The following is a 26028-nucleotide window of genomic DNA, read 5'->3' on the forward strand; positions in this document are numbered from 1 at the left end:
GAAACAATAAAAAGCAATATTTTATCTCATACCAAATTTTGGCTGAAATTACCGAAATTTCAGGAAAATATTAAATAGCAAACCAAAAGAAAAAGAGATTTTTTGTTGATTTCCTTAAATTTCGACCGATTTGGGTGAAAATAATGTAACGTTTCGGTTATTATGGATTTCAATTTCGGTCTTCACCGAAACCTGAAATTTCGGATTTCGGTCAAAATTTAAAACCATGCTTGTAAGAGCTTTTGGGATCTGTAACAACCTTCGACAGTCGTTTAAATAATAAAAGACAAGAAGAGTGAGTGCAATTATTAAAACACGGCTGTGTTGATATCATTTGTTATATCATCAAATTTTATCCAATGCAAATCCGAATCAAGTCCAACTAACAAGTAACAACCGCCTTGGGTTTCCCAACCCGAAAAGGTAGGGAGGAGTGCCCTACTGTGCCCATGCGTACTTTTAAGAGTTACCAAAAATAAAAAGGGGATCATACCTCACAATCTGATTTAATATCCTCTCCTGTTTCTCCTCGTTCATATAAATCTCGTATTTTACAGCATTCAGATTCTTCATCAGAGAGAGAGAGAGAGAGAGCATAAAACCCCTATTTTCATCTCGCAATTAGAGGTGGGAGCAATCAAATTCCGAGAGAGAGGGTCAGTGTAATTTATTTTAGCCATTATATTTTTATCTGTTCTGTAGTTTGATCTGTTTCCAGTGCTTTGATCTATCTATTTGTATGCTGATATTCAACTTCCCATAGGGTTTCTACCATTTTCCCCATTTTCTTTTGAGTAATGTTGTGTTCATGCTGTTGATTTGGGATTCTAATTTATTTTCACGTTAAAGTTTTTTTTTTTTTTTTTTTTTCTGTTGATTTATGATTTTTGATGAGAATATTACTTAATTTTTGGTAGATTTGCGACCAAGGATCGTTTTCCATATTAGGATTTTCTTTGGGGATTTTAATTTTTGAGATGATTTTGAAGATTTTAAGGATTATTATTGGTTTATTTGTTGGAAATTAGATTACTGTGTTTCTTCTGCAATATGGAGTGAATCTACTTGATTGTGTATGGCGCATATATTATTCTAGGGTTTTGATTTTGATTTTGATTTTTTTTTTTTCAATTTTTATTTGTTATTGATAGATTTATTTTGTAACTTTTCTAATAGATTTCCAGTGGCCTTTTTGAAAAGAGAAAATTGTTGATGATCCTATGTTTAGTTTCTTATTATTTACTATTTTTTTTTCAGTATTTTTTTGTGGTTTATGCCTATAACATACTTCTGCAACTTTCAGTCTCTGATGATTGATTCAGCGCTTGATATTGCTTTTTCTTTTTTGATATCTCGTTAAGGCAGTTGTTGGACAGATTCTGGATTACTTATCACTGGTCATCTCTGGTTAAATTTATTTGAGTATTTGGTTCTTGGGTTATTTGATTATTTCTTTATTTCGTGTTGGATTTGTATTTGCTCAGTCCATAACCTTTTTTTGTCCTTCCTCCCCAGGGTTGGAGGTTTTGGTATTACAGCCATCATGAGATTCAATAAAGGAACTAAAGTAGAGGTCTTGAACAGGAGGGGGGTGCCTTCTGGCTCTTGGTGGTGTGCTGAAATTGTCTCAGGAAACGGGCATAATTACACTGTTAGGTATGACATATCTCCAGATATGACAGATGCCCCAATCATGGAAAGAGTGCCCAGGAAGGCCATCAGGCCTTGTCCTCCTGTGGGAAGTGAGGAGAATTGGGTGCCTGGTAACATTGTTGAGGTGTATGATGCTAATTCTTGGAAAATCGCAGAAGTCTCAGAGGTGATGGGTGGGCATTACATTTTGGTTAGACTCCTTGGATCATCCCGGGAATTCAGGGTCCACAAATCTGATCTTAGGCTGCGGAAATCATGGCACGATAATCAATGGGTCATGATCGGGAAGGTAATTATTTGACTTTGCTTCTTATTTCATACTAATGCTCTAGGATGACTTGCCCTTATACACATGAAGCTCCTGGAAGTATGGGATCATTGTGTTATTGGTCTTGCTATCGTATATGGTTTTAATTTTTATAAGTACTTATAATAAAAATTGCCTGATTGCTATCTTTTTGCTATTAAAGCAGTGCTAAGTTGCTCAGATAGCTGATCTGAGCAGCCGATTCAAAAACTCATGTGGCCCCACATTTTTGGGGTGATCCAAAGCATTCATTTGGAAAGCCCTTCCATGGATAGGGTGTGTACCAAAAAGCAGCCTTTTAGGATCATCCTAACCCTGCCATTTGTGGAGGGAAAAAATGGTCAGAAACAGTCTGTCCATTTTCCCTCCCACCTTTGATTGGGTTAGGATGATCTTATAGGGCTGATTTTTGGAACACACCCTATCCATGGAAGGGCCTTTCAAATGAATGCTTTGGATCACCCCAAAAATGTGGGCCACATGAGTTTTTGAAGCAGCTGCTCAGATAAGTTATATAAGCGAACACTATTCTCACACACACACACACACACACACACACACACACACACACATATATATATATATATATATATATATATAGCTTCTGTTTTGTCCCATGGTTGTCTTTCTTTCCTTAAGCACTGCTTAAACATCCAGGACCTTTCTTGGCTGGTCTTTAATTGAGTCGTTGAGGTTATATCGTTCGTGATCTTTTGCCAAGGAGCTGATCTTTTTAATACATGCTTCTGTACTCCTTCAAGCTCTTTTAGTTATATAATGCATTTCTCCTTTGATGCTATGAATACAAGCTAAGAAATAGATTTCTGACTTTGAACTTCCTGCATTTGACTGATTTCTTTTGCATGTCCACGCAGGATTCCCGAAATTGTGAAGATGAAAAATGTAACAGACTGTCAACAACAAGGCATTACCCAAAATCTAACTGCCAGATGCTGCTGCCAGATGTAAAGGTGGACGCATCTGCTGGAGATGTCCATCACCCTGTGGAGAAAGACAATGATTTCCAGGAGCCCATCAGGATTTGCTCTAGAGGATTGAAGAGAAGCTCTCTGTTCTGCTCGTCCCATGTTGAGATGCATGTGGGAAGTGGCCAAAAAGTAAGGGCAATTGATAAAGAGGGTAGACGTCAGCGACTGGTTCCTGGCCATCGATCTGCCTTACCAGAAAAGGTAGATGCTGTTGCTTCGCCACAAACAATGCTGGGTGAAAAATACATGCATGCTTCCATTAACAACAGAAAAACTGGATTTCATGAAATGGACGTGGGGAGAGAAAAACCAAATACTGATGATGTGAGATGTTTTTTCCCAAGAGGTTTAGAACTCAATGACGCTGAGAGCAGTACATGCTCCGTTGCTAGTTGTAGTAGCACTGCCTGTGGTCCTTATAAGTTACCTTATTCTTCTATGAAAGATCTTAGTCAGGATACAGATAGTCCTTGTGATGATGCCAATTCTTCCAATGAGTTTAAATATGGAAGAAAATCCTCTTTTCCTACAAATGAGGATCTGGCAGCAGAAGTCCATAGATTAGAGTTGCATGCCTATCGTTCCACCATGGAGGCATTGTATGCTTCTGGGCCCTTAAGTTGGGAACAAGAAGCAATGATGACAAATCTCCGCCTTACACTCCACATTTCAAATGATGAACATTTGTTGGAGCTTAGGCACTTAGTTTCTGCAGAAGCAGACCTTCCTATTAATTAGCCTTGAAGTAATTTCCAGGTTATCCTAGCAATTTTTCTCATCCAGTAGAATATGGTTTACTTTGCTTTCTCACCGCGTTGTAAGAAGCAGAATGAAATTTTATGATCTGCAGCTTCTATTTTGAGTATTCGATCTGTGAGTGGTCTAAACAGTGTATTACGGTGGCTCTGAAAATCTGTATCATAAACTCTTTCAAATTAATGAAATAATACCCTCCTGGCCTTTAAGGCATCCATGCGTCATCATTTTATTTTTCTGTTCTATTTTGTAAATCTGTATTGGTTTGTACTGTGTAAGCATTTCCAACTAAAGATGGTGGGATATCTATTCATTTATTGAAAGCAATCCTTTTAAGCAATGCGTACCAGAAGCTAACAATTTAACTAGTGCTTACCAATAAAACCTTCATTGATTGAGAAGCTGTTGATCTGAAAGACCAACTTATGTGGCCTTTTAATGCCTAATAAACTCTCATTTCTATGCTGCTTCAGAACCAGAAAATGTTGTGATCATAAAAACATATGTAATCTGTAATACCATTCAAAAAAAATAAAAACATATGTAATGCTTCCATACACAAGAATTGCTCAAAGGAATTTAAGGGCATGTGCCATCTCCTTTCTCTACATAAGCTTCATAATGATGGCCAATTATCATGCTTTCTGCAAGCATCCTTTACAATTCTATCATCGTTCATCTACTCATTGTGACAAACATTATGGCTTCTTTGGTTTGTAAGAATGAGATGCTTTATGTAAGACTAACAACAGTTGGGATGTAAGACTTTATCCTAATGGTTGGTTGTGGGGACTTCCAGATGCCACTTTGAGCCTCAATGAGTCAATGATATTAAGGATGTATTTGTATAGCCAAAGACAATTGAATCATGATTATGCCTTTTTTGCTTTTCCTTTTTGTTTTTTCACCCGATCAATCTCAGTTGAATTCACAGCATTACTTGATTTTGGAATCCATTGAGTAATGAGCAGGGTATCCGTGCTCTTTATTTCTCCATAAACATGCTGTGCTGGATCCATTATCAAATGTTTGATTTCCTCCATGCCATTTGGTACTGTAGCGATTGTTTTGTATTGAGGATATTATTGATGCTTCCCCTGCATTTTCCAGGGCTGAAGTTGGAGGCTTGCACACCTCGCTTCCAAGGGCCTAGAGATGATGGTGGGGTTTGTTACCTCTTTTTGCTGTAGACAGTATGGCAATATTTGCGTTCAATTCCCTGCAAATAAGTCAACTTATGAAGATCAATTGGTATTGCTAATTTATTTAGTTTCTTCTATTGAGGCCCACTTTGAGACTGTTGTGCTAAATGCAGTAAACCTTAACATTGAAAAAGATCTGCTTTTGAATGTCCTCATATGGAGATGCTTGTAAGGTTTCATTTAAAAACATTCTCATTAATGCACTGTATATTTCTTACTTATTGATATTTGTCGTAGTCTATGTACATTACATTGTTATTATCAACCTAGATCACCACTGTGTCTTTCGTTGGTTTTGACATGTAGAATTGATGTTATGAATTGCTGCTTGGATTACTGTTATTATCGATGACACATTTCATCTCAGAAAAAGGAGTTAAGATTCATGTCCATAATATAAAAATATAAGAAATCTTTGGAAGCTCAGTGTATGGTCTAGAAGAATTTGATTTGAATTTAGTAGATTTGAATTTTAAGAAGCTTATGGATCAAATATGAGAGTGAACATAATTTAACGAAGGCAAAGTGTGAACACCAGTTCTAATTATAATATCCCTACAAGTTTCATATTCCAAAGTGAATGATTGAATAACGAAGAAGAAATTACATTATTGGAGAAGCTGAGAAGAAATATAACTCTTCCATGAGTTTACTCCATTGGCCTCCCTAATGGTTACTGTTGCCCAAAGAAATCACATTTGCAGGAATTTCCTTGATGGAAATGTCGGTGCTGGAATTTCAAGATCAATGATAAAATGCAATTTTTGGTCTTACAGGGAGACATAGGAGGCATGTATGTGAAATCTAGACCGCTTATCTTGCAGAACATCACGAGGCGACCCACATGGTCTCATCCCAAAAGGGCATCACATGTGTAAGATAGAAGCACAAAAATCAACACTTAAGGTTTTCTTGGGGGAACTCTAAGTCCCTGTTTGGATTGTAGGGATTATCTGGAAAAGTTTGGAAACAAAAGACTGTTTCAGAGTTTTCTTCTTTTCTATATTTTTTTTTGAAAATGATAGCTAGATATATTAATAAAAAGAATGAGATGGTCTAAGTACAACAAGGAGGAGAATACAACAAAAATAAAACGAGATAAAAAAAGGTCACGACAGTAGAGAATCGAAGAGAGCTAAAGAATCCTTGAATACTTCTCTAGCTAGACTATCCGCCACCTGATTGGCGGAACGCCGCGCTTGAAGAAACACAATCTCCATAGGACTCACCCAATCAAATAATTCATCAAACCACCTATCAAATCTCCATGGTGGTTTTTGAGGACCTTTGAGCCACCGGATAACATTAGATGAATCGCCTTCTACCACTACCTTATTGAGATTAATTTTTGAAACAAGCTCCAAACCTTGATGAACTGCACGCACCTCCGCTTCTGTAGCATCCGCCGTTCCAATGGGCCCCCGCAAAGGCCCAAAGAACCTCTCCAAACTCATTTCTCAAGACACACCCACTCCAGCTGGGCCTGGATTCCCTAAACTCGAGCCATCAAAGTTTTGTTTTAAGAAGCCCGATGGAGAGGGCTTCCAATTTTGGACAATCTTTTGTTTCACCTCCACACTTTTGCATATTTCCTCCCATCTTTCCCAAAGACCATATGCCGACACAAAATTGAATAAAGGAAGAGATTTTGCCCATGATATCGATAGAACGATCACTTTAGCGAACAAGTAGGATGCACTCTTAGCTCTACCTGTCAAGACCCTAGCATTTCTCTCCTTCCAAATCACCCAAAAAGGTGCTAGGAGGGAAAGATTCCACAAGGCTTTACTTTTTTTCTTTCCATGGGTTAGCCGTCCATCCTGATAACAGATCTATGAGAGATTATGGAAATACCAAAGAGATGCCAAATCTGGTTAACCGTTTACACCGTAGACCTCCAGCAAACTTGCAGTGAATGAATAAGTGATTGACCGATTCCTTCGCTTCAATACAAAATACAAAGGGAGCAGTGATCGGTAACGAGGATCATCCTTTTCCTAAGAAAATGCACCGTCTGAATTCTTTCCCTCAGGTTGCCCAACCAAAAAAAGCAAACTCTTGGAGGGTATAGAATAGTCCACACCCTGGCTATCTTGGAGGACATTGGGCTAGTCACTAATTTATGATAGAATGATTTGACAGAGAATTCTCCAAAAGTATTCTAGATCCGAACTCTTCTGTCTTCCCCATCCTTCTTTATATAACCCCCTTCAAGCATCTCCAACATCCTTGCAACAGATGGGAGTTCTTAATGAAAGAAATTTCCTGCTTTTCTAGTTTTTTAAAGATAATTTCCCACTTTTCTATGGTTTGATTACACATGAAAAAAGTAACTTAAACAACCACTGTTCAAGTTTTATTTATGGGACATTGAAAAGTTTGGAAAATAAAGACCTTTTCAGAATTTCCTGCCTTTCCATTGTTTGATTACACATGAAAAAGGTAACTTAAACTACTGAATTCAAGTTTTATTTATAGTGATATTCAATTTATTTTGATACCTCTCTAAATAAATCATAACCATATCATTTCCGTCTAAGTTGTGGAAATTAAAAAAATTCGAAAGAAAGAATTTTTGCCGGCTCTGTTTTTTTGCACTCATTTTACGTCGAAAGAAACAGAGCCTCAATAAATGATTTTTCCTGAAATGCAAACATGTGCCATATGCTTGTTTCTTTACACTTCAAGCATTTAGGAGCAATGCTGAATGTATTTGATTGATCACTTCCTATAATTTTGATGTTAACCAGTTCCAACTAAATTTGATGTAATCCATTTGTTTGATCTTCTGCTAGGTTTGTTGGCTTCTGACTCTTCTGAATAGCAACCTGTCTATTCAGTTTTATTCTATTTGCAGGGCTACTTCATATGCCTCTTCCACTTTATAAATGCAAATGGGAGTCAATGCCCAATTCATCCTTGGTTTGCAGCTTAAGCTTGGCAGGTATCTTTTTCTCATAGTTGTCAAACTCTTATGAGTCGTACGAGTCGACTCTTGAGTCGCTGGACTTTCGAGGCGAGTCGCATCGGTGACTCGCCTCTGTTGAAGACTTTATGAGTCGTCTAGTGACTCTTACGAGTCGTTGTGAGTCGAGTAAAAAAACTAAGACTCTTGCGAGTGAAGTCGAGTCACTGGCCTGGGCTTTCTTGTTTTAATGGTTGTAAACTTGGAATTTGGAATTTATAACTTATAACTTAATTATTATATTTTTTTGAATGGTAGGCAATTGCATTAAATGGGAAAAAGGCCAAGGAGGTCTATACAAATAAAGAGACATAAAAAGCAAAAGAAAGATAGCAAGAAGCCCCACTGCAAGGGTCAAGAAGGAACGAAGTGAAATAGCTCTACTCTCTAGAGATACCATCTCTAGCTAAACTGTCAGCCACACCATTAACTGACCGCCTAACATGATGTAAAGAAATCGATGCGTCCCCCACCCTGTCTTGGATCTCATTGAAGAAAGAGACAAATCTCCAAGGGAAGGAATGAGAGCCACTAAGCCATCACATCCCATTGAGCGAGTCTCCTTCTACCACTACCTTATTCAAATCTTCACTTTCAAGATACCTTATTCCTTGGTAGATAGCACGCACTCTAGCTCCATTAGCATCTGCGGCTACAATTGGACCCGCAAAAACCCATTTCATACCTCCAAATTCATCCCTCAAGACTCCCCCAATTCTAGCAGGACCATGATTCCCATGCTAGACCCATCAAAGTTTAGCTTCAAGAAACCATGTGCAAGAAGGCTCCCGGTCTTGACAATCTTAGGTTCTTGGCCTGAACCACCACAAATCTGCTTCCAACCATACCATAAATCATTGGCAGATATAAATCTAACGTAAGGAAGGGTTTTCACCCATGATTAAGCTCCAACCAGAACTTAATTTTTTTTTTAAGAGGCAAAAGAAGATTCATAAAATAAAGGAAGACCGAGGTAGTCCATCAGAATTACACAAGAAATAGACAAAATTTAGTACAATAAACTCATGAAGGCAAAAAGTCAAACCACTAGTCCCAACTCCAGACCTAGCTAAGGAATCCGCTTCGCCATTTGCGGGTCTCTTCACATGCCTGAATACAATGGATGATCCCGAAAGTAAATCGGAGATCTCATAAAAGAAAGCAAGAAACCTCCATGGTGGAATCGATGATCCACGAAGCTAGCGTATCACATTCTTCGAATCACCCTCCACAATAAACTTATTAAGCAGATTTCTGTCAATCCGCTTAATACCTTGATGTACAGCCCTCAGTTTTCACCTCATTGGCGTCACATATCCCAGTCGGCCCAGAATACGCCCATATAACAGAGCCACAAGAATCACAACATAGCCCTCCAACACCAGAACTTAATTATTTTTGTGCATGCAAGTTACAAGCATATAGCTATTTATATTTTTGGCTTAGTGCTTTATCTATGTACTATTGGGTTCTATTTTTTTATCTTTTGATATATATATATATATATATATATATCTTTTTTTTTCAACTAAATTTCTGTTCTTGTAAAAAACTCTTACAAGTCATGAGTCATAAAATTAAGAAATCGAGTCTTGAGTTGAGTCACAGGTTGACAACTATGCTTGTACTCTATATTTCTTCAGCCTCTGAGATATCATTCCATAGCTCCAAAAAATTCAGTCTCAACTCAACAAAGCTTTTGTCCCAACCTAGTTGGGGTCGGCTGAATGAATCCTTTAGAAAAAAATTCATGAAGAAGGTAAAAGGAATCTGCCCGTCTCTAATCCTGGTTCTAGTTGGGTTCTTCTACGTGGATCTTTTTCTTCCATTCTATCCTATCCAGGGTCATGTTCTATGTTATGTTCCTCGCTATCAAGTCTTTCCTCACTGTTTCTACCCAAGTTGTTTTCGGTCTGCCCCTACCTCTTTTTACTCCATCAATTTGGCATGAGTCGCCTCTTCTCACCGGAGCATCCAAAGGCCTACATTGGATATGTCCAAACCATCTTAAGCGGTGCTCTCTCATCTTCTCCGCAATTGGTGCCACCCCCACCTCTTTTACGGATGTCTTCATTTTTAATTCTATCTAACCTTGTGTGGCCGCACATCCATCTAAGCATTCGCATCGTCGCTATACTCATCTTATGCACATGCTGCTTCTTGGTGGCCATACATTCTGAGCCGTACAGCATGACTGGCCTCACAACTGTTTTATAAAACTTTCCCTTCAACTTGGTAGGGATTTTACGGTCGCACAGAACTCCTGAGGCAAGCTTCCACTTCAACCAACTTGTTCTTATTCTATGGTTAACATCTTCTTCAATCTCTCCTTCCTTATGTAGAATTGAACCAAGATAGCGAAAAATAGCCTTCTTAGGTACCTCTTGTCCAGTCATATTCACTACATCCTCGTCCCGCCTCCTTACATTACTAAAGTTGCATTCCATATATTCTGTCTTAGTCCTCAACTCAACTCAACTCAACAAAGCCTTTGTCCCAAACTAGTTGGGGTCAGCTAAATGAATCCTTTAGAAAAAAAATTCATGAAGAAATATTCTGTGTTAGTCCTACTCAGTCTAAAACATTTGGATTCCAAAGTAGTTCTCCATAAACTCTAATTTAGCATTTACTCCTTTGGTTTCGTCCAAAAATTTCAGTTACACCTATCAATTTATCTTTCAGTTTTTAATTATTTTTTAATGAAAATCAATTTATCATTTCATTGAACGGGCGAAAAATTGATGTAGAGTTTGCTTATAATCCATGGGAAGACACATTTATTTATTTTTTTGAAATGGAAAACTTCTTATAATTGGGAAGACGCTTTTATTCCAGCTGTATTTTCATCTCTTCCCTTGGACTTATTGTGCCCTGTCCTGATCTAACTTTTCTACATCGTTCAGATGCTTTATCATCCCCATAAATCACACCCCCTCCCAGCGTAGGGCTCCTTTCTGATTAATCAGACATCATTCTAGTAAAAGACTAGAAGCCTTTTGCTTTCCTCTTCCTACCTTCCTTTTTTTCTCTTTCTCAGTGCCTTCTTCTTTATTACTTTTGGTTCACATTGCTCTGCAATTAGTAGTAGCAAATGTTGGATCTGAAAATGACAATGTGACACAAAAAGAAAAGGTATATGTAAAGAAGCAATACAAATTACTAGAAACAATTAATAACAGAAGGGTGTAGTACATGCGACTATGCGAGACATTGAAAGAAAAGAATAATTGCACGTAACTTGTTGACTTGTACGGTTTTGACAAATGTCTCAAGGTGTCCAATAAGCATCGGCTAACTCATTGCCAGCAGCCGCAGTAAGACATTATCAGGAATGATTGGGTGTAAAGCGTCTGTAGGTGGCTTTTCAAGTCCGCCGGTGAATTGATGGATTGAAGTCGGATTCACAAAATGTTGAGAGTTTTTTGGTCGAGTTACCATCCCTGTTTCTTCTCTTGCTAAAGAATAATATCACCATCAAGTAGAGTTGTAAAATAACATATTCACAAACAGTTTGTGAAGAAAATGTCCCCATTGAGCAGAATTTTGTGAATACATCAATGAAGACATCAACCATTCACATTTTTTTTCGTCGAGGTAAAATACTGGTGACCGATGCAGATATCTTGATCCCTGCTCTCAACCGGTGCCTCCACTAAGTCTTTGTTTTTTTTTGCCTTTTAGCCTTGTAATGTCAATGCCATCATTGGAGAGAATGAAACTGCTACTTCCACTCTTATCTACTGTTGCTCTTGTGAAGAATCCAATGTTCATGAAAAAGGTATTTCTTCTACACATTTAACCTCAAATAACATTTACACCTAACAAATTTACTATTTAGCACGGTGTCTCTTTGATCCAGGAACCGTCGACTTTTTATGTTTCCCTTCCTCATGCTCAAGTCTCAACTCCCTCTTTATGTTTTTCAAGCAGTATCGTCCTTGGGATCTTGTTCCGTGCCTTATCAATGCCTCCTATGGTCACTGAAACCTAGAAATGGTAGAATCATAATGAATTTGTAAGCACCAAAGCTTACATTTGAAGTCTGATCAACACAATGCTCAGTGAGACCCTTTCCACCGTGGCCACCTTCTTCACCTTAAAAATCTAGCCCTCATCCAAGAGGATGCAAAAAATAGGCTCGCTGTTATCATGATGTTTGGATGAAGCGTCAGGACACTCTTCTTGTAATACTAGGTTTTTAAGGTGGAAGCAATATATGCTTTTGTAAATAAGCTTAGTGTTCCTACTTTGGGAAGTTTAGTGAGCCAACATGGTTATTAACTTTTAACGGCTAGACAATACTGCATGGCATAATTCTCACTTCATATGAATAATGTTTTAATTCTTGTCGATGTTTCAGCTTCTACTGTCCTAGTCAATCCCAATTGGAATTTGTGCATCTTTCTTACTTTGTAGTGATTGCGAATTTGCGATCTGATGCTGATGCAAATACAACTGTGGAACAACACCCCCCACCCACACACGCACGCACACACCCAAGGATTTCAAACATACATTAGTAGGGGCAAGCAAGGAGGGCCCAGAAAGGAAAGGTGTTGTGCTGATGATACATGATGACATCCTGATGCATGCTAACATCAGCACCGGGTCCACCCAATTCAGAAACTTATAAAATTTCAGCATTGTGAATTTAAATATCTTTGGTAAATCATTTGTGGATCTGGATCTTAGAAATTTTCTGAAGAGCCCAAAATTTAGGATGTTTTGATGGGTAGACTCTGGAAGCTTCCACTTTGGAAAGTTTCCATATTGAGGAGTTTTTGAGTTTGGCTTGATGACTTGTAGTTGGGGTAAGAGTTGAAGGGTCAGCTTCGTCTAGAAGGTAAAGAGTCTTGTTTTAGAATTTTTTTTTATTGTTTTGGAAGTAGCTATTTCTCATTTTTTTTGGACAGCTACTAAATTCTAGTTTCCTAAATTGATTTAAATTGTTTAAAGTTCGAAGCAGGTCTGTCGGACTATTTTTTTGTGGTATTATCAGTCTAGATTAGAAATTAGGTCTCTCTCTCTCTCTCTCTCTCTCCAACCACTAGATCCATGAGCCAGGTGAAGTTCACCATTCACATACATCTGTGTTGCATGGATTTGGATTCGCGTGTCGGGATCCGACATGGATTCGAGGTGTCAGATTTGGCAAACCCCCAAAATTAGGATTCATGGAGTCAGTAATTTTTATTAAATAAAATAGAAATTTTAAAAGTAAAAAATAAAAATATATGTATGTATATATATATATATATATATTTATATGTATATATTTATATGTATATATATTCATGAAATATTGATGGTGAAGGGTCGAGGCATTACAGCTTTTCTGTCTATTTTCTCTACAGTTTCCCTACAACTAAACACCCATCTCATAGTTTTTCCTTTTCATTTGTCACGTCAAATTCCTGCACTTTCCCAGTCAAATGAAGCAACTGAACAGAGCCATTCTGAATTTGGGACCAAGATGTAGGGTTTTCTTTCCCTTGTGCCACTGAAACCCAAGAGGTTCCTTGTGTTTTCATGATTGGGAGTTCTAGTGAAGTTAGAACTCTTTCGGTGGTAAAATGAAGGAATAGTGGTTAAAAGGAGGAATAGTAGCATTGTTGTGACTGAAAGGTTCAAAACTTTTTCTTGTACAGATTCGAAGATAATTAGTGTTTCAACTTGTATACAATTTACTCATATCTGTTTCCTGTTTATTTTCTGCCTTGTTCGAATGATTGAGTGGCTGTGTCTTGCTCAAATGCATGAAATTCAAGTGTTGCTGCCTTCTTCGTCTGGCATGTTTTCTGCGATATCCGTGTCTTGCTCAAATGCATGAAATTCAAGTGTTGCTGCCTTCTTCGTCTGGCATGTATTCTGCAAAATCCATGTTCATGGATTTTATTGTTAGATTCTTTTTAACTTTGTGAAGGTTATTACTATTAAAAAAAAAAACTTCATGAAGGTTATTGGCATTCTTATGTTTATTTGATTTGTCATGCCTCTGTCTTTTTCTTTCAATGATAGTTGTCATTAAATGACGTAAAGCAATGCCATTGGTCCTTTTGAACCAGCTGTGATTTGGAAATTTGTCTATTATGCATTGAAGTACTAACTTCGATAGGAAACCCTAATGGAGATGCTCATTCTTGAACTTCATGATTCTCTCTTAGTCTACCATTCCTGTTTAGTTTTCCCCTATATTCTGACTGCATTGACTTGACTAGAGGCCTATTCTGATTCCTAAAGTGCTGCTTTTTTTATTATATATATATCATGCTAGGATTGATGATTTCAGGGATATTGAAGCACTCAAGGTCTACAGATATTTGTGTCCCTCTTAGGTTCTCAGGGACCAACCAATTAATTGGTAGGATTTATATATTTTTTTAAAATTTTTGCCTACCAGATTAAGTAAGGTCGCATTAGGCCGGATTGATGTTCCGCTGACTAATTTATTTCTCCAGTAGAATGTTTTGAGTTTCTATCAACCTTGTTGCATTTCTTTACTTAATTTGCAGATATCAACAGTGTTTCTGAAGGAGTTTTCAATTTAATGAGGATCATAAGAATGATTATTCTGGTATGCTGGAATCTTGGATTCTCTCTAGGTATTAAAAATGCCATGTCTTTTGTACTGAATTGAAGTGGTTAAAGTTTTGTTGGGGCTTGCTACTTTTTATACTCTGCCAAGTTCATGATCAGAAAAGGAGCTCAATGCAAGAACACCATGAGATCAGCTCAACACCCCCCCCTTCCTTCCCACCCCGGCAGCAGGATGGCAATCACAGGTGGTATAATTAGTAGTAACATCGTAGTTGCCCCCATTTATCACTTATGACATTATAATTGTTGCATCATTAGTGCATATTGCTTTTGCCCTGTTCGTTTAAGATTATGGCAACCGATTGTGCCAAACCAATTATTGGACTCAAATTTAAACATAATTTTGAGTCCAATAATCAGTTTGGCACTCACAATCGTTGATCAAAATCTTAAACGAACAGGGCCTTCAATTTATAAGCAATATGAGATTGTAATTGTTTGGGTAAAACAGTAGTTTTAGTTTGTAATTGCAGCTGGCCTGCAATCTCGTTGTAATATGACCAGAAATTAGCATACTAGATAAACCTCATGTGGAAAAATCCAGCATCTTAACAAAGGGATGACCCTGTTCAAGTCCATAACACGTAGCAATGGTTTATGGAGCCATGCTTCTCAAAATCTTCAACTGGATCTTTTCTTCACATTTCAAGTCTAGAAGTCTCAGACAAATGATACTTCCAAGGTAATTTATCTCTAGATGTCAACTCTGTTGTTCTCTTTTTCAGGGTGGGCTACTTGTTTATCTGGAATCCCCTTACATTTGCTCACCTACTATTTTGATTATGTGATTCCTTTGACATCAACATCAAATTCTCATTACTGTCCAATGTTCTAAATTCATTTTATGTATGAAATATTGTCCAGTTCAAATGTTTTAATGATCATGTCATGTTTCAGATTTTCTGCATCTGCGGAAAAATGCATTGCAGATGAGCATTCCTGGCTTTGATAAAGGAAAAAAAGGTTTTGTTGTTATTTCCTTTTGAAAATCATGGGCATTATTAATCAAATGTTGCTTGCAGCGCGAAGAATGGTGTAGATGAAAAGAATACAAGTGCTTGAAATGGATATCATTAGGATCTTTGAACCAGGTTATCAAGATGTTGATTTCGTATGTAAGTCGAAGCGGTTGATTGTTACATTTATTTATATCTGTTGATTTTTTTCTATGTATGATTTGATCTGAATGCTTGATGATATCTCACTCCTTCCGTGAATCAAATAAAATGGCATCCTCTTGCATTGGATAATCTTAGTCCAGCCATGTTTTGATAATGGGAGGAACTCACTTTGTTTTACATTTTCTGATTGGCTGCCTGAGAACTTTTTTGGAATTGTAACATCCTTTGACAGCTTATTAAAACATGTAAAACAGGGTGAGTTCGTTCCATTATCAAACCGTTACACTCGTGGATATCAGTTGCCTAATCTTAATCTGCTGTTTGGTAGAGATTATAATTTCATATGATCTGAAGTTATTTTCATCAAAATATGAAACTTAAATCTTAGATAAGCTATAAAATAGTGAGACAGACTTGGTTCCAAGAAATTGTAGGGGAAACTAGGTGGTTTTAGCATGGAGAGAAGCACTGAGATTTTAAGAGACAAATGGATTTAAAAATAAAATAAAATAAATCAATGGACACCTATAGAAAATTTTAGGATTTTCTTTATATTTCCATAATAAGCTAAGGTAGGATGAGGGTAGCTAAATTACTAGTAGGGAGTGAAAATAGAAAACTGAAGGCCATTTACAACTGAAAAGAATGAATAAGATCAGGAGATTCAGGGTTAATTAAGGGATATTTCTTTTTTGGGGGAGTGGGGTGGGTATTGCTTGATCAACAGAACTAATCTGATGGTTAGGATTTAATGTAGCTTTATAGGGTGATTCGAGCATTAAAATGTGACAAATTTGTTCTGGGGCTGGATCCACTATGAAGGTACTCATTGACTAAAATTGGGTGATTGAATTTCTCTGGATGGGCTTTTAACACGGTCTTTCCCTTCTTAAGCAAGGTTTAGGGGTGAGTAGTGTGGTTTAAGTGCTATTTAGGGCAATCTGAGTCCAAGTATAACGTGTCTTAGGTAGGTTCGTTGTGATAGGCCGCTATGTATCCACGTTATAGAATCGATATGTCCACACCCTTTTTCTTAAAAAAATTTATACTTTTCTAATGAACTGCTAAAGGCTCTTGTGATTCTCCACATTCAATTGAATACCCTTTTACAGTTATATGCTCTTATTATGATTACTCTGATGATATTATAAGTTCAGTCAGATTAACAGTTTGGTGGCTTAAATTCTAGAAATGTGTTCTCTACATTTATGCCATCCCACCATATTAGCTTAGCTCTGTCTCATTAGGGTCCCATGATGATTGAAGCTCTCCCATGTGATGATGGCCTTACCTTAACTAATAGTCACACGTCATCCACGTGCATATGATAGAAGAGGTCATTTGGCCTCTGGGTGTCACGACAAATACACAATTAGACTTTAATATGGAGAATTTGTTGATTAGGTGGAAAGGGATTAGGTTTATTTCTTGGCATTATAAAAATAAGACGAGTCTTAGTATCTAAAATGAGTTAGATTAAGTTGATTAGAGGAGTTAAAGCCTTCACTTATCTTGGAGTTAAAGCCACGGATCTCTCATGTTTATAGAGAAGCAATTCAAGTTGCAGACTCTTTGGCCAACTATGCTTCTGAAACTAGAAGAGATAAAGTTTTAAGATGTCTGGGAGTACACGATGCTTTGAGAATTCCTAGCATTCCTTGTAAGTCTAGTTTTCTCTTGGATTTGGGGGTAAGGTGGCCATCTCTCTCTCTCTGGTCTTTTCTCATATTAATAAAATTTAAGTTGCCTAGATAAAGTTGAATGCCATACAAGTGCTGCCAGGCAATCTTCCAAAAATGAGAATAGAGACTATGAGTATCCATGTGAAAGTAAAACACAAAGCTATTAATTAACACATCTGTATACAGCTAATTACGCATGGACCCCCCAATAATGAAATGCAACTGGGATCAAACACCTGGCATGGTGGTGGTGGTGGAGGAGATATGAGGCATGAAACATCCAATCATATGGAGAGATGGTCATTGTTCTACAACACTCCGACAGTTTGACATGAATCAAGGGCAGACCAAACAGTAGCTTTGTCATTCACAGCAACAAAGGGAGACAATCTGTTTTAATTAGTATTAGATTGATTAGAGGGGACTCAGCTAAAACCATGGATCTAAGGAATTACTTGGGATGAGTGAACGAGTGTTCATGTGGCAACCAAGCCATTTAAGGGTTATAGTATTCAACGAGTTGACCTCTCCCTTGTGAAGTAGAATCTTCACACAGTTGTACGTGTCGTAGTCACAACTCACAAGGTATGCCAATATATAGGCTTAGTCTACCGTAATTGGCCTGATTGAGTACGTTTTGTCTTTGTTTTGATTAATTCTTTTGAAATAACAAGCTTTGGAGAGATTAAAGAATTTTACTTGTGAGAGTGTAGATGGGGATAAGCACAAAGCAAGAGAGTCTTTAATATAAAAAGAAGAGTGGGTTTTGGATAAGCAATATGACAAAACAAATCAAATGGATGGCTCACCAGAGAGCAAAGACAAACGGTTACATAGAAATTTCACTTCCCTTCTGTTTCCCATGCCATCCCTCCTCTGCCCATATAAGCTTTGCATTCCAATCACCTATTCTCCCCGATGAGTACCGATCCTAAATTCATATTAATTCGGGATAATCAATCTATATAATAATAATAATAATATTTTTTTAACAATTTATGGCAATATTGATATGAGTATGATCTATTTCTCTGCCCACACACAGTAACTCTTATAAATCCCTGTTGTGTTCCACAAACGATGGAGAAGACCTCCCAACAGGCAAAATCCTGATAGAAACTTGTAAGGAAAAGGCTAAAAAAATAGCTCCTGAGGCCTGTCACAATTTCTTGTGTCTTAATTTTGAGGTTAACGTCAGTATTAAGAGAGGATAAGAAGGTCATTATCGCCGTTAATGCATCATCATCTGTTGGCAAAGTAGCGAGCGAGGCTATGTCAATGGCCCAAGTGGTGGGTAAGGATTAGAAAATTAGGTCTTGGGATAATTATAGTATGAGAAGGATCACATGCATTCTGGCATGCTTGCTTTTATTTAACAAAACAAAAGGCTCTTGAGATAGAGAAAGGATCCTCTACCACATGCTTCATGGGGACCATCAACACATCAACCACATTTAGAGCTCCTGAGAACCCTAAGGAGATCCCCAACCTTGAAAGGAGGAATGCTTTCTTTTGCAACTTTGCCTATACAACATCAAACCCCATGAAAAAAGAAAGGAGGAACAATGCATGTTGGATTACAACCATCTTGCTTTGAAAGATGAAAGTCAAGACAAGTGAAAAAATACAACTCCCAAAGGATATTACTTTCCTTGGGCGTTGGAAATGTCTCTCCTTTATGTGAAAAAGAACGTTAACACTGTTTCATGAAAGGGTACCCTCTAACATGCGCCCCTGAGTAACACCCCCCTCCCCCCACCCCCATACACACACGCACCCACACACGATTTTGGAAGCATGTGAGCGGATGAGAGTGTTTTGGGAAGGTTCAAAGGCTCAGCCAATGTCTTGCCATCCGAGCCCTCAGAATTTATTCTTCCAACACTAAATATAGTCGCACCGATATCACTTGTTGCCTTGTTGGTCCTAATTGAATGGATTGTTGCAAAAATATCCAACCTTCTAATTTATAAAACTATGGGAATGAGCTATGGAGATGTGCACTCGAGAGACACCAAAATATAAACTTCTACATATATCAAAATGGTTTAAAAGACATGTGAGAGAGAGGGGGGGGGGGGGGGGGGGGGGGGAGGGATATTTTAGTTAACAACAAACATGGGCATTTAATGAGTGTGTAGGGTTACAAAATTGTAGACAGAGAAGGCAACATATGGGCAGTGATATTTTCCCCACCTCTAACGGATATTTCCCCCCCTTTACCAGAAATCGTTAACTTTTAAGCCTTTTGGACTTAACGGTGGCTCTTCCACCCCTTTGTATATCCTAACGATATCTGTTAAAGGGCGGGGCAAAATATCCATCAGAGTGGGGGAATATCGCTGCCCCATATAAATTACATATACATGCAAGAAGATAGAAAGAGAAGGTGGTGGGCCCACTGTGTCTTGAGAAATAGTCAGTAGTCGGGAGGACCCACTGTGTCTTGAGAAGGAGAAGGTGGTGGGCCCTGCAAATTGTGAAAGACAAGAGGGGCCCTGTACTGTGGGTAGAGGAACATCAACACAGTGGGTGCGTGAAGATAACTTGGAGAAAGACGGAAAGAGAAACGCTGCAAAATAACAGCGAGTGTAAGCTTTGATTGCAAGAGGGCCAGGTTTTGGCCAATGCATGTGCGGGCGCCTACCCCAAAGGGCATGAACGCCATTGGATGCCGAGCGGCGCGGGCCACCCCCTCACCAAATCGGGCGGGATTGAATTCTGCCACATCTCTACCCCACAGATCCGGGTCATGATGGACGGCCAGTATCGGTATCAAAAGCTCGGTCCCACAAGGGATCTTGTACACTCCGAGCTCCACGTCAGCTTTGGCCCTCCTTATTGTTGCTATCACTGGAGGGTACAATCGCAGCGATTCATTCAAGATCATTCCCAACTGTAACAACAAAGATACCATCAGTTCATTTTTTTCATTTTCCTAATCATTGAATTGCCACCTTGAAATAGAATGGATCACAATCCCCTCTTCAAAGGTGGAGCAATTGGGCCTTTTCAAGGGTATTTTGGTCACAATAAAAAAGGGCAATGATAAATTCGCACCCCTGTAGGATAATTTGCACCCCTTTAAACTTCAAAAAATGTTAAAGTCTGCCACATAATTAGGGGTGCAACTCAGGTCCGGTTGAAGCCAATCCAAACCCAACCCCAAACTTTAAAGCGTCAACCCGAACCCGACCCTACTCTCCTGATGAAGGCTAACTCGACTCTCAACTCCCAAAAAAAATCTCAACCCAAACCCAACCTGATTTCCCAATTCGTGTTGGGTTGAGTCGGGTTGACCCGATTATGTTAATATTTTTGCCCTTTAGGTTTGGGGAGTGATAAATCGACTCCCAAATATCTTAAATCCCCCATGGGGAGTCAATTTAAGATATTTGGGAGTTGATCGATTTAAGATATTTGGTAGTCAATTTATCACTGCCGTTAGATTTTTATGTTCTATAAAAACAAAACATAAAAAATGGTAAAAAAAATCATTTTAAAAAAAGTCGGATTTTGATGCGGGCTGGGTCAACCCGAACCCGACTCTGGTTCAACTTTCTCAACCTAAACCCGATCCCGACCCGAGTTGCACCCCTGCACATAATTCACGTTACAGGGATGCAAATTATCTTATAGGGGGTGCGAATTTATCATCGCCCTAAAAAAAATCTTAAGAGAAACTCCTCTTAATTTACTTGATACTTTGTGAAAATTTTATTATGACAAAATTACCCGTGCCCAAGATTTCTTCAAGTTTTACTGACCACACCACACTGTCCATTTCTTTTGATATTCTAGTACTACTAAACCTGTATGGTTACAGTGAACATTGAAAGGACGAACATAATGCTTATGATTTTGTTGACAGAGTGGGCTACACCTAAAGACACAAAAGACAAAACTATGGGCATTTCGGTCGCTCCAACAACATACCAAACACATGAAAGAGTTAGGAGCCTCATCGTCTTTACCTTCTTAAGCTTAGCAATATCGTCTTTGGTGGGGATGTCACGTGACCCACACAACTGGAACACCTCCTCACGTGCCACCTCCTGCCACTCTGGGTGAATGGCTAATAGTACAGTTGTCCACGTCAGCAAATTGGAGGTGGTTTGTTTCCCTGCAAAGAAGAAGGTCTTGCACTCCTCTACCATGTCTTGGTCACTGATCTTCAATGCTGAGGAGAGAGACTTATTGGTTCTTCTTTCCGCTGATTTATTAGTATTTGCATTAATCATAAGTCCTAGTAAGTCCTTTGCGGACCCATCGCCGGAGTTCTCTTTCCGCCGGCCGATCAGCTGCACCAGTGATTTTTTTATCTTTTTATCCAATCTCCAGGAGCTTATGTTCTTTTTTGTGGGGATGAATCTAAAATAAGAACATAACAAAAAAACTACTAAGTTTATCTTTTGTAATCTTAACATTATTTTAGTGTTCAAATTATTTTTTGCTTAGAATGGAAAATTATATAAGGCCACGTTTGGATACCTCATGTTCTTGTATTTGGAATTGGATTTGAGTTTTGGATACAAAATACATCAATCATCATGCACATGTTGCACGAGAGAGGGAGGGAGGGAGGGACTTGCAGCAAGGTCGAGGAGCAGCGGGGGTGAAGGTAATTGCCACAAATATGGATCCCCAAATAATGTCTCGCAGAAAAGATTTGAAAATCAGTTTTTTTCACTGTTGTAACTGATTTGGAAATTTAAGGATCCGATCTAGTTCCAAATCTCAACTGCAAATGTGAGAAATCCAAATCTAAATCTTGTGGGTATCCAAATGTGGCCTAAGTAAATTTGATAACAACCAGAATCTAAACGTGTAGAATTCGCAAAAAAGAGGATATGTTAGTATAGCTTTTGGGGTAAGCAGATCAGTTCAATAATATGAACAATATAAAATTGACAAATCAAATAGCTAATACGAAACTAATTTCCAACAGCTTTTACCTGTACCCAGGGATGAAAACCTTACTATAGGCGTCGGCAGCGAAAACCATCTGTTGGTCTTGCAACCGGAAAACCGCCTTTCCATCTTGATAGCAGCTGCTTCCGAACGCCATCCTTGCCATGACATCTTCCGTCAGGCTCTCGAACCAATCTGAGACGTCGATCTCTACCTTGCCGGCGCCGGACATGGCCCACCACTTCTCTACCATTTCAACCACAGTCTGTCCCATCACTGGTGTCCACAACTAATTCAATGTATAACAATTAACAAAATTCCAAGTGTAACAAACATTAAAGTTAGTTAAAGGGGTACTAAACTACATAGCATATACAATAATAATAAAAAAGAAAAAGAATCATGGATTTTAATTTTGAATGAAAATAAGTCAAACTTTTTTTATAAAAAGAAACAAGTTTTTTATTTTATAAACAAAAATTGGTGTTTTTTGGCTACTGATGTTGGCACTACCATGTTTTGATATTTGCACTTGTTCAACTTCTTTTATTATTTAATCAGTTGCCGAAGGTTATTACAGTTCCTTAAAAGCCGTCAAAAGCCAATTGAAAAGGAAAAGACAAGCTTTGGTTGTGCAATTATTAAAATATGGTAGTGTCAATATCAGCAGCCTCTTTTTTTGAATGGCGCCACTATCAGTAGCCTTTCTTTTATAAGAAAGTAAAAAAGGTTCTGTTTTTTCCAATTTTGGGACTTACTTTGAGATTTTCCATGTGGAAGGTTGGGTTAATGACTCTTCTGTGGTGAGCCCATTTCTCTCCTTTGAGGCTAACCAACCCATCACCTTCGAGTTGTCGAATGAGTGCTGGAGACTCATTTTTCTCGTAAAATTGGGAATTTGAACCCAAGATTTCTCGGATGAGGTCGGGGTCAGTGACAGTAAGACGAGCTATGGGTCCAAACCAAATGAGAAAGGTCGCACCTGTAACCAAACACGACGACAATCACAGCCCATTAATACAAATAAATCAGAGCATGTGAATGAATAAAGCAAAAGAAGGGAAACAAAAAAGGTTAGAAAGAGTATCGCGATAAATAAAAAATGGAGCTCCGAGTAGAAAGAAAGAGATGTTGACAAACTACCAACTTCAAAAATCATTTCCTAAGTTCCTAAACTCAAACCCAAAAGAAAAAAAAAATTCACCATCCACTCCTCTAAATAGTAACAACATCCAATCCCAAAAGATTCAAGAAGAATAAAACCAAATGCAAAATAATCTTTCATAACCCACAAACACGAATAATGGAAACACCCACATGCCACCTCACCCACAACTTAATTAAAAAACATCTAGACCCAACTTCATATGAACCCAAACAAGCAAATACTCTAAACACAAAAGCTAATTAACAGTCCACCATATAGAAGCTTAAAACCATAAAACCGAAACATCTCTCAAAAGAAAAACCATAAAAGGAAAAAAGAAACTCAAAAACAGAAACCCAACTAAACCAAGAAAAAAAGACACAGAAAAACGAAAGAGACAGAGAGAGATACCATAGATTTTCTTCCAATGGTGGTAGAAAGAGAGAACTCTAGGGAGGATGTTGTGAGAGAGAGGCATGGGTTGAGAAGAGGCTTTTAGCATCAACTCAACAATTTCTTTGATGTTTCCAATGAAAAAACAATAGGGTGGTCCTCTTATTCCTTGCTCTGCAAAATGCTGTTCTATTTTTCTGGGTCTCCACCATAGAAAATCGGCCACCTTTAACACTAACAAGTAGAAGAGAAATACGGAGAAGAGATAAAACCAGTAGTAGAAGAAATCTCCCATTCTTGAAAAACACCTTGTAGACTAACCTTGTCTTTTCTTCTTTTCCACTTTCTTTTATACAACATAAGTGGATGTGTATTCAGTGAAGGGTCAACGATGGGAGGGATCTTTTATTTTGTCCTTTTTGAATGACGAATATGCCCCTACAAATGCTTCGTCATTGTCCATATTTTTTATAACGGCACGACTCACCTTGTTTTACACTTTTTAAGGCGGGTTTACAATACTGAAGATGCTATCAGCATCCAATCTGAAAAGTACAAAAAGTGTAACCCAAAGTGATAGGGCCATTGACAAAATATGGAAGTGGGAATATTAGCTGTCTGAATTTAAAACCCTTGTATTTTTCAAAAGGGTGTGTTCTAATGAGGCTAATACACCAAGGGGGCATTGATTTTGACTTTTAAATTAATTTATGTTATATTCTAGCAAGTAGGGTAAAGTAATGGGGGTATTTTACTTCAGTGTTTGATAAAATAAGGATTTTCAGATATCATAAGATCTCATATTCTAACAGTGTTCCACTAGTGACAAGTTGTAGAAGGTAAATGCATAACCTTTTTTTAGTATTTGCTAGGGACTTTCGCGGAAAGGCATTTCGTGGCTGGCTTTTACATGAGAAAACAGCCACCTAGGATGAATTAAATGAATAAGACAAGACTGTTGAAATGTGAGCATGTGTGGCTGCACTCTCATGCAACAGCCCACCACTAAACTGCCTTTCCACGAAAGTCCCTAGCAAATCCCACTTTTTTTTTTTTTTTTTTGAGTATTTAGGTCACCAAATTTATTAGGACGACAAGATCATCTTTTCTAGCCAGGAGAATTTTTCGGCTAAGGCCGATATAGAATGAGGACCAAGCAAATGGTTTAAATTTAAACACGTACCCTTTATGCGTACAAGATGAACAATTGGCAACACTTAAGGTGAGCACCTAGATTAATAGACTTTAGACTGGTCATCATTAACCCGGATGGGTGTGGCTCTTTGGCTTAAAGTCATGGTATGATCCCTAGTTGACGAGAGTTCAAACCCACCTTAGTAAACCCGATGCACGTGGTTTACAGGTGATTGCGCGCATCGGTAGGGATTAGTATCGCCTGAAAATGGGGTGGAGATACCCTATGTCATAAAAAAAAAAGCCATGAACAATACATCAGTCATACTTTAGTGGACCCATTTAGAATGTGGCTGTGATGGCAGTTAGATACAGGCTCTCTCCCTCTCTCCTTCTCCTTCTCCTTCTCCCTCTTTAAGAATGAGACAAAAAGAATTCAGGGCTTGAAGACACCATCAATGATCAACCAGCTATGATCATTTCAATTTTTTCCCCATAAAAAGACAAAAAATAAAATATTTTAACTCACTTTTTGATAATTCACAAGATCATCAAAATCTTCACCACACTCTACCTGTTTCTAGTAGATGCAATCGTGGAGCCATGGTGTCCCAATTGTTTTGGGCATATAAGACAATATTAGGGAAGGTGGAGCCATCTTGGGTCAGCTTTTGTTGGGTGGATTATCATGGGCAAGGGTATCTCCCACACAACACAACCCCCAGCAAGGAACAGCGTGAAACTGCCTCTAAAATCGACAGCCTTGTTCCCATGTGCACAAATTTAAGGGCGACCTTCCACACTTTTTTTGTGAAGGCTGACCAAACCATATATAAACCCCCTATTGTCGTGACCAAAACATAAACCAAGTAATTGTAAGAATATGTGAGATCTCATACTGTGAGATTGGGTTGAGATCCCACCTCTGGATTAAATCAAGCTTGATTAGGTAGTTAGTTGGTCTGGGCAACTTAGCATGATTTGGATTATCTTCCTAAATTTTCTTTACCTAATTCTAGGCTTTTCCCTTTCAAGTATTCTATTTTTATCCCTTTTAGTGTTCTAATAGTAATAAGGCCCTTTTGTTTCAGATTATGGGAATCAATTTTTTTAGTCCAAAAATGATTATTGGACTCAAAATTGTCCAGGGTGCAATCGAAACTCCTGACTC

The 26028-nt window shown here is 38.2% G+C and overlaps 2 protein-coding genes and 1 long non-coding RNA gene across 3 annotated transcripts; 2 read left to right on the forward strand and 1 right to left on the reverse strand.

The window, feature by feature from the left end:
- Positions 1-385: 385 nt before the first annotated feature.
- LOC143846925 (uncharacterized) lies at positions 386-3928 on the forward strand. The gene is made up of 3 exons (XM_077355542.1): positions 386-656; positions 1516-1942; positions 2836-3928. The coding sequence occupies exons 2-3, from the start codon at positions 1544-1546 to the stop codon at positions 3685-3687; spliced, it is 1251 nt and encodes a 416-aa protein (XP_077211657.1). The 5' UTR covers positions 386-656; positions 1516-1543; the 3' UTR covers positions 3688-3928.
- Positions 3929-9434: 5506 nt separating this feature from the next.
- Positions 9435-15713, forward strand: LOC143846927 (uncharacterized). Its single transcript, XR_013234879.1, has 2 exons — positions 9435-14233; positions 14385-15713. It is a non-coding gene; the product is annotated as an uncharacterized LOC143846927 (long non-coding RNA).
- Positions 15714-19379: 3666 nt separating this feature from the next.
- Positions 19380-24033, reverse strand: LOC143846074 (cytochrome P450 734A1-like). Its single transcript, XM_077354482.1, has 5 exons — positions 23742-24033; positions 22942-23165; positions 22228-22472; positions 21247-21643; positions 19380-20168 (listed from the first exon to the last, which is right to left on the reverse strand). Exons 1-5 carry the CDS (start codon positions 24016-24018, stop codon positions 19692-19694), a joined length of 1620 nt encoding a protein of 539 aa, XP_077210597.1. The 5' UTR covers positions 24019-24033; the 3' UTR covers positions 19380-19691.
- Positions 24034-26028: the final 1995 nt, after the last annotated feature.

The sequence above is a fragment of the Tasmannia lanceolata genome, unplaced genomic scaffold, assembly GCF_043159265.1.
Source record: "Tasmannia lanceolata isolate RefF3 unplaced genomic scaffold, GAP_Taslan_0.1 ptg000015l, whole genome shotgun sequence".
NCBI lineage: Eukaryota > Viridiplantae > Streptophyta > Magnoliopsida > Canellales > Winteraceae > Tasmannia > Tasmannia lanceolata.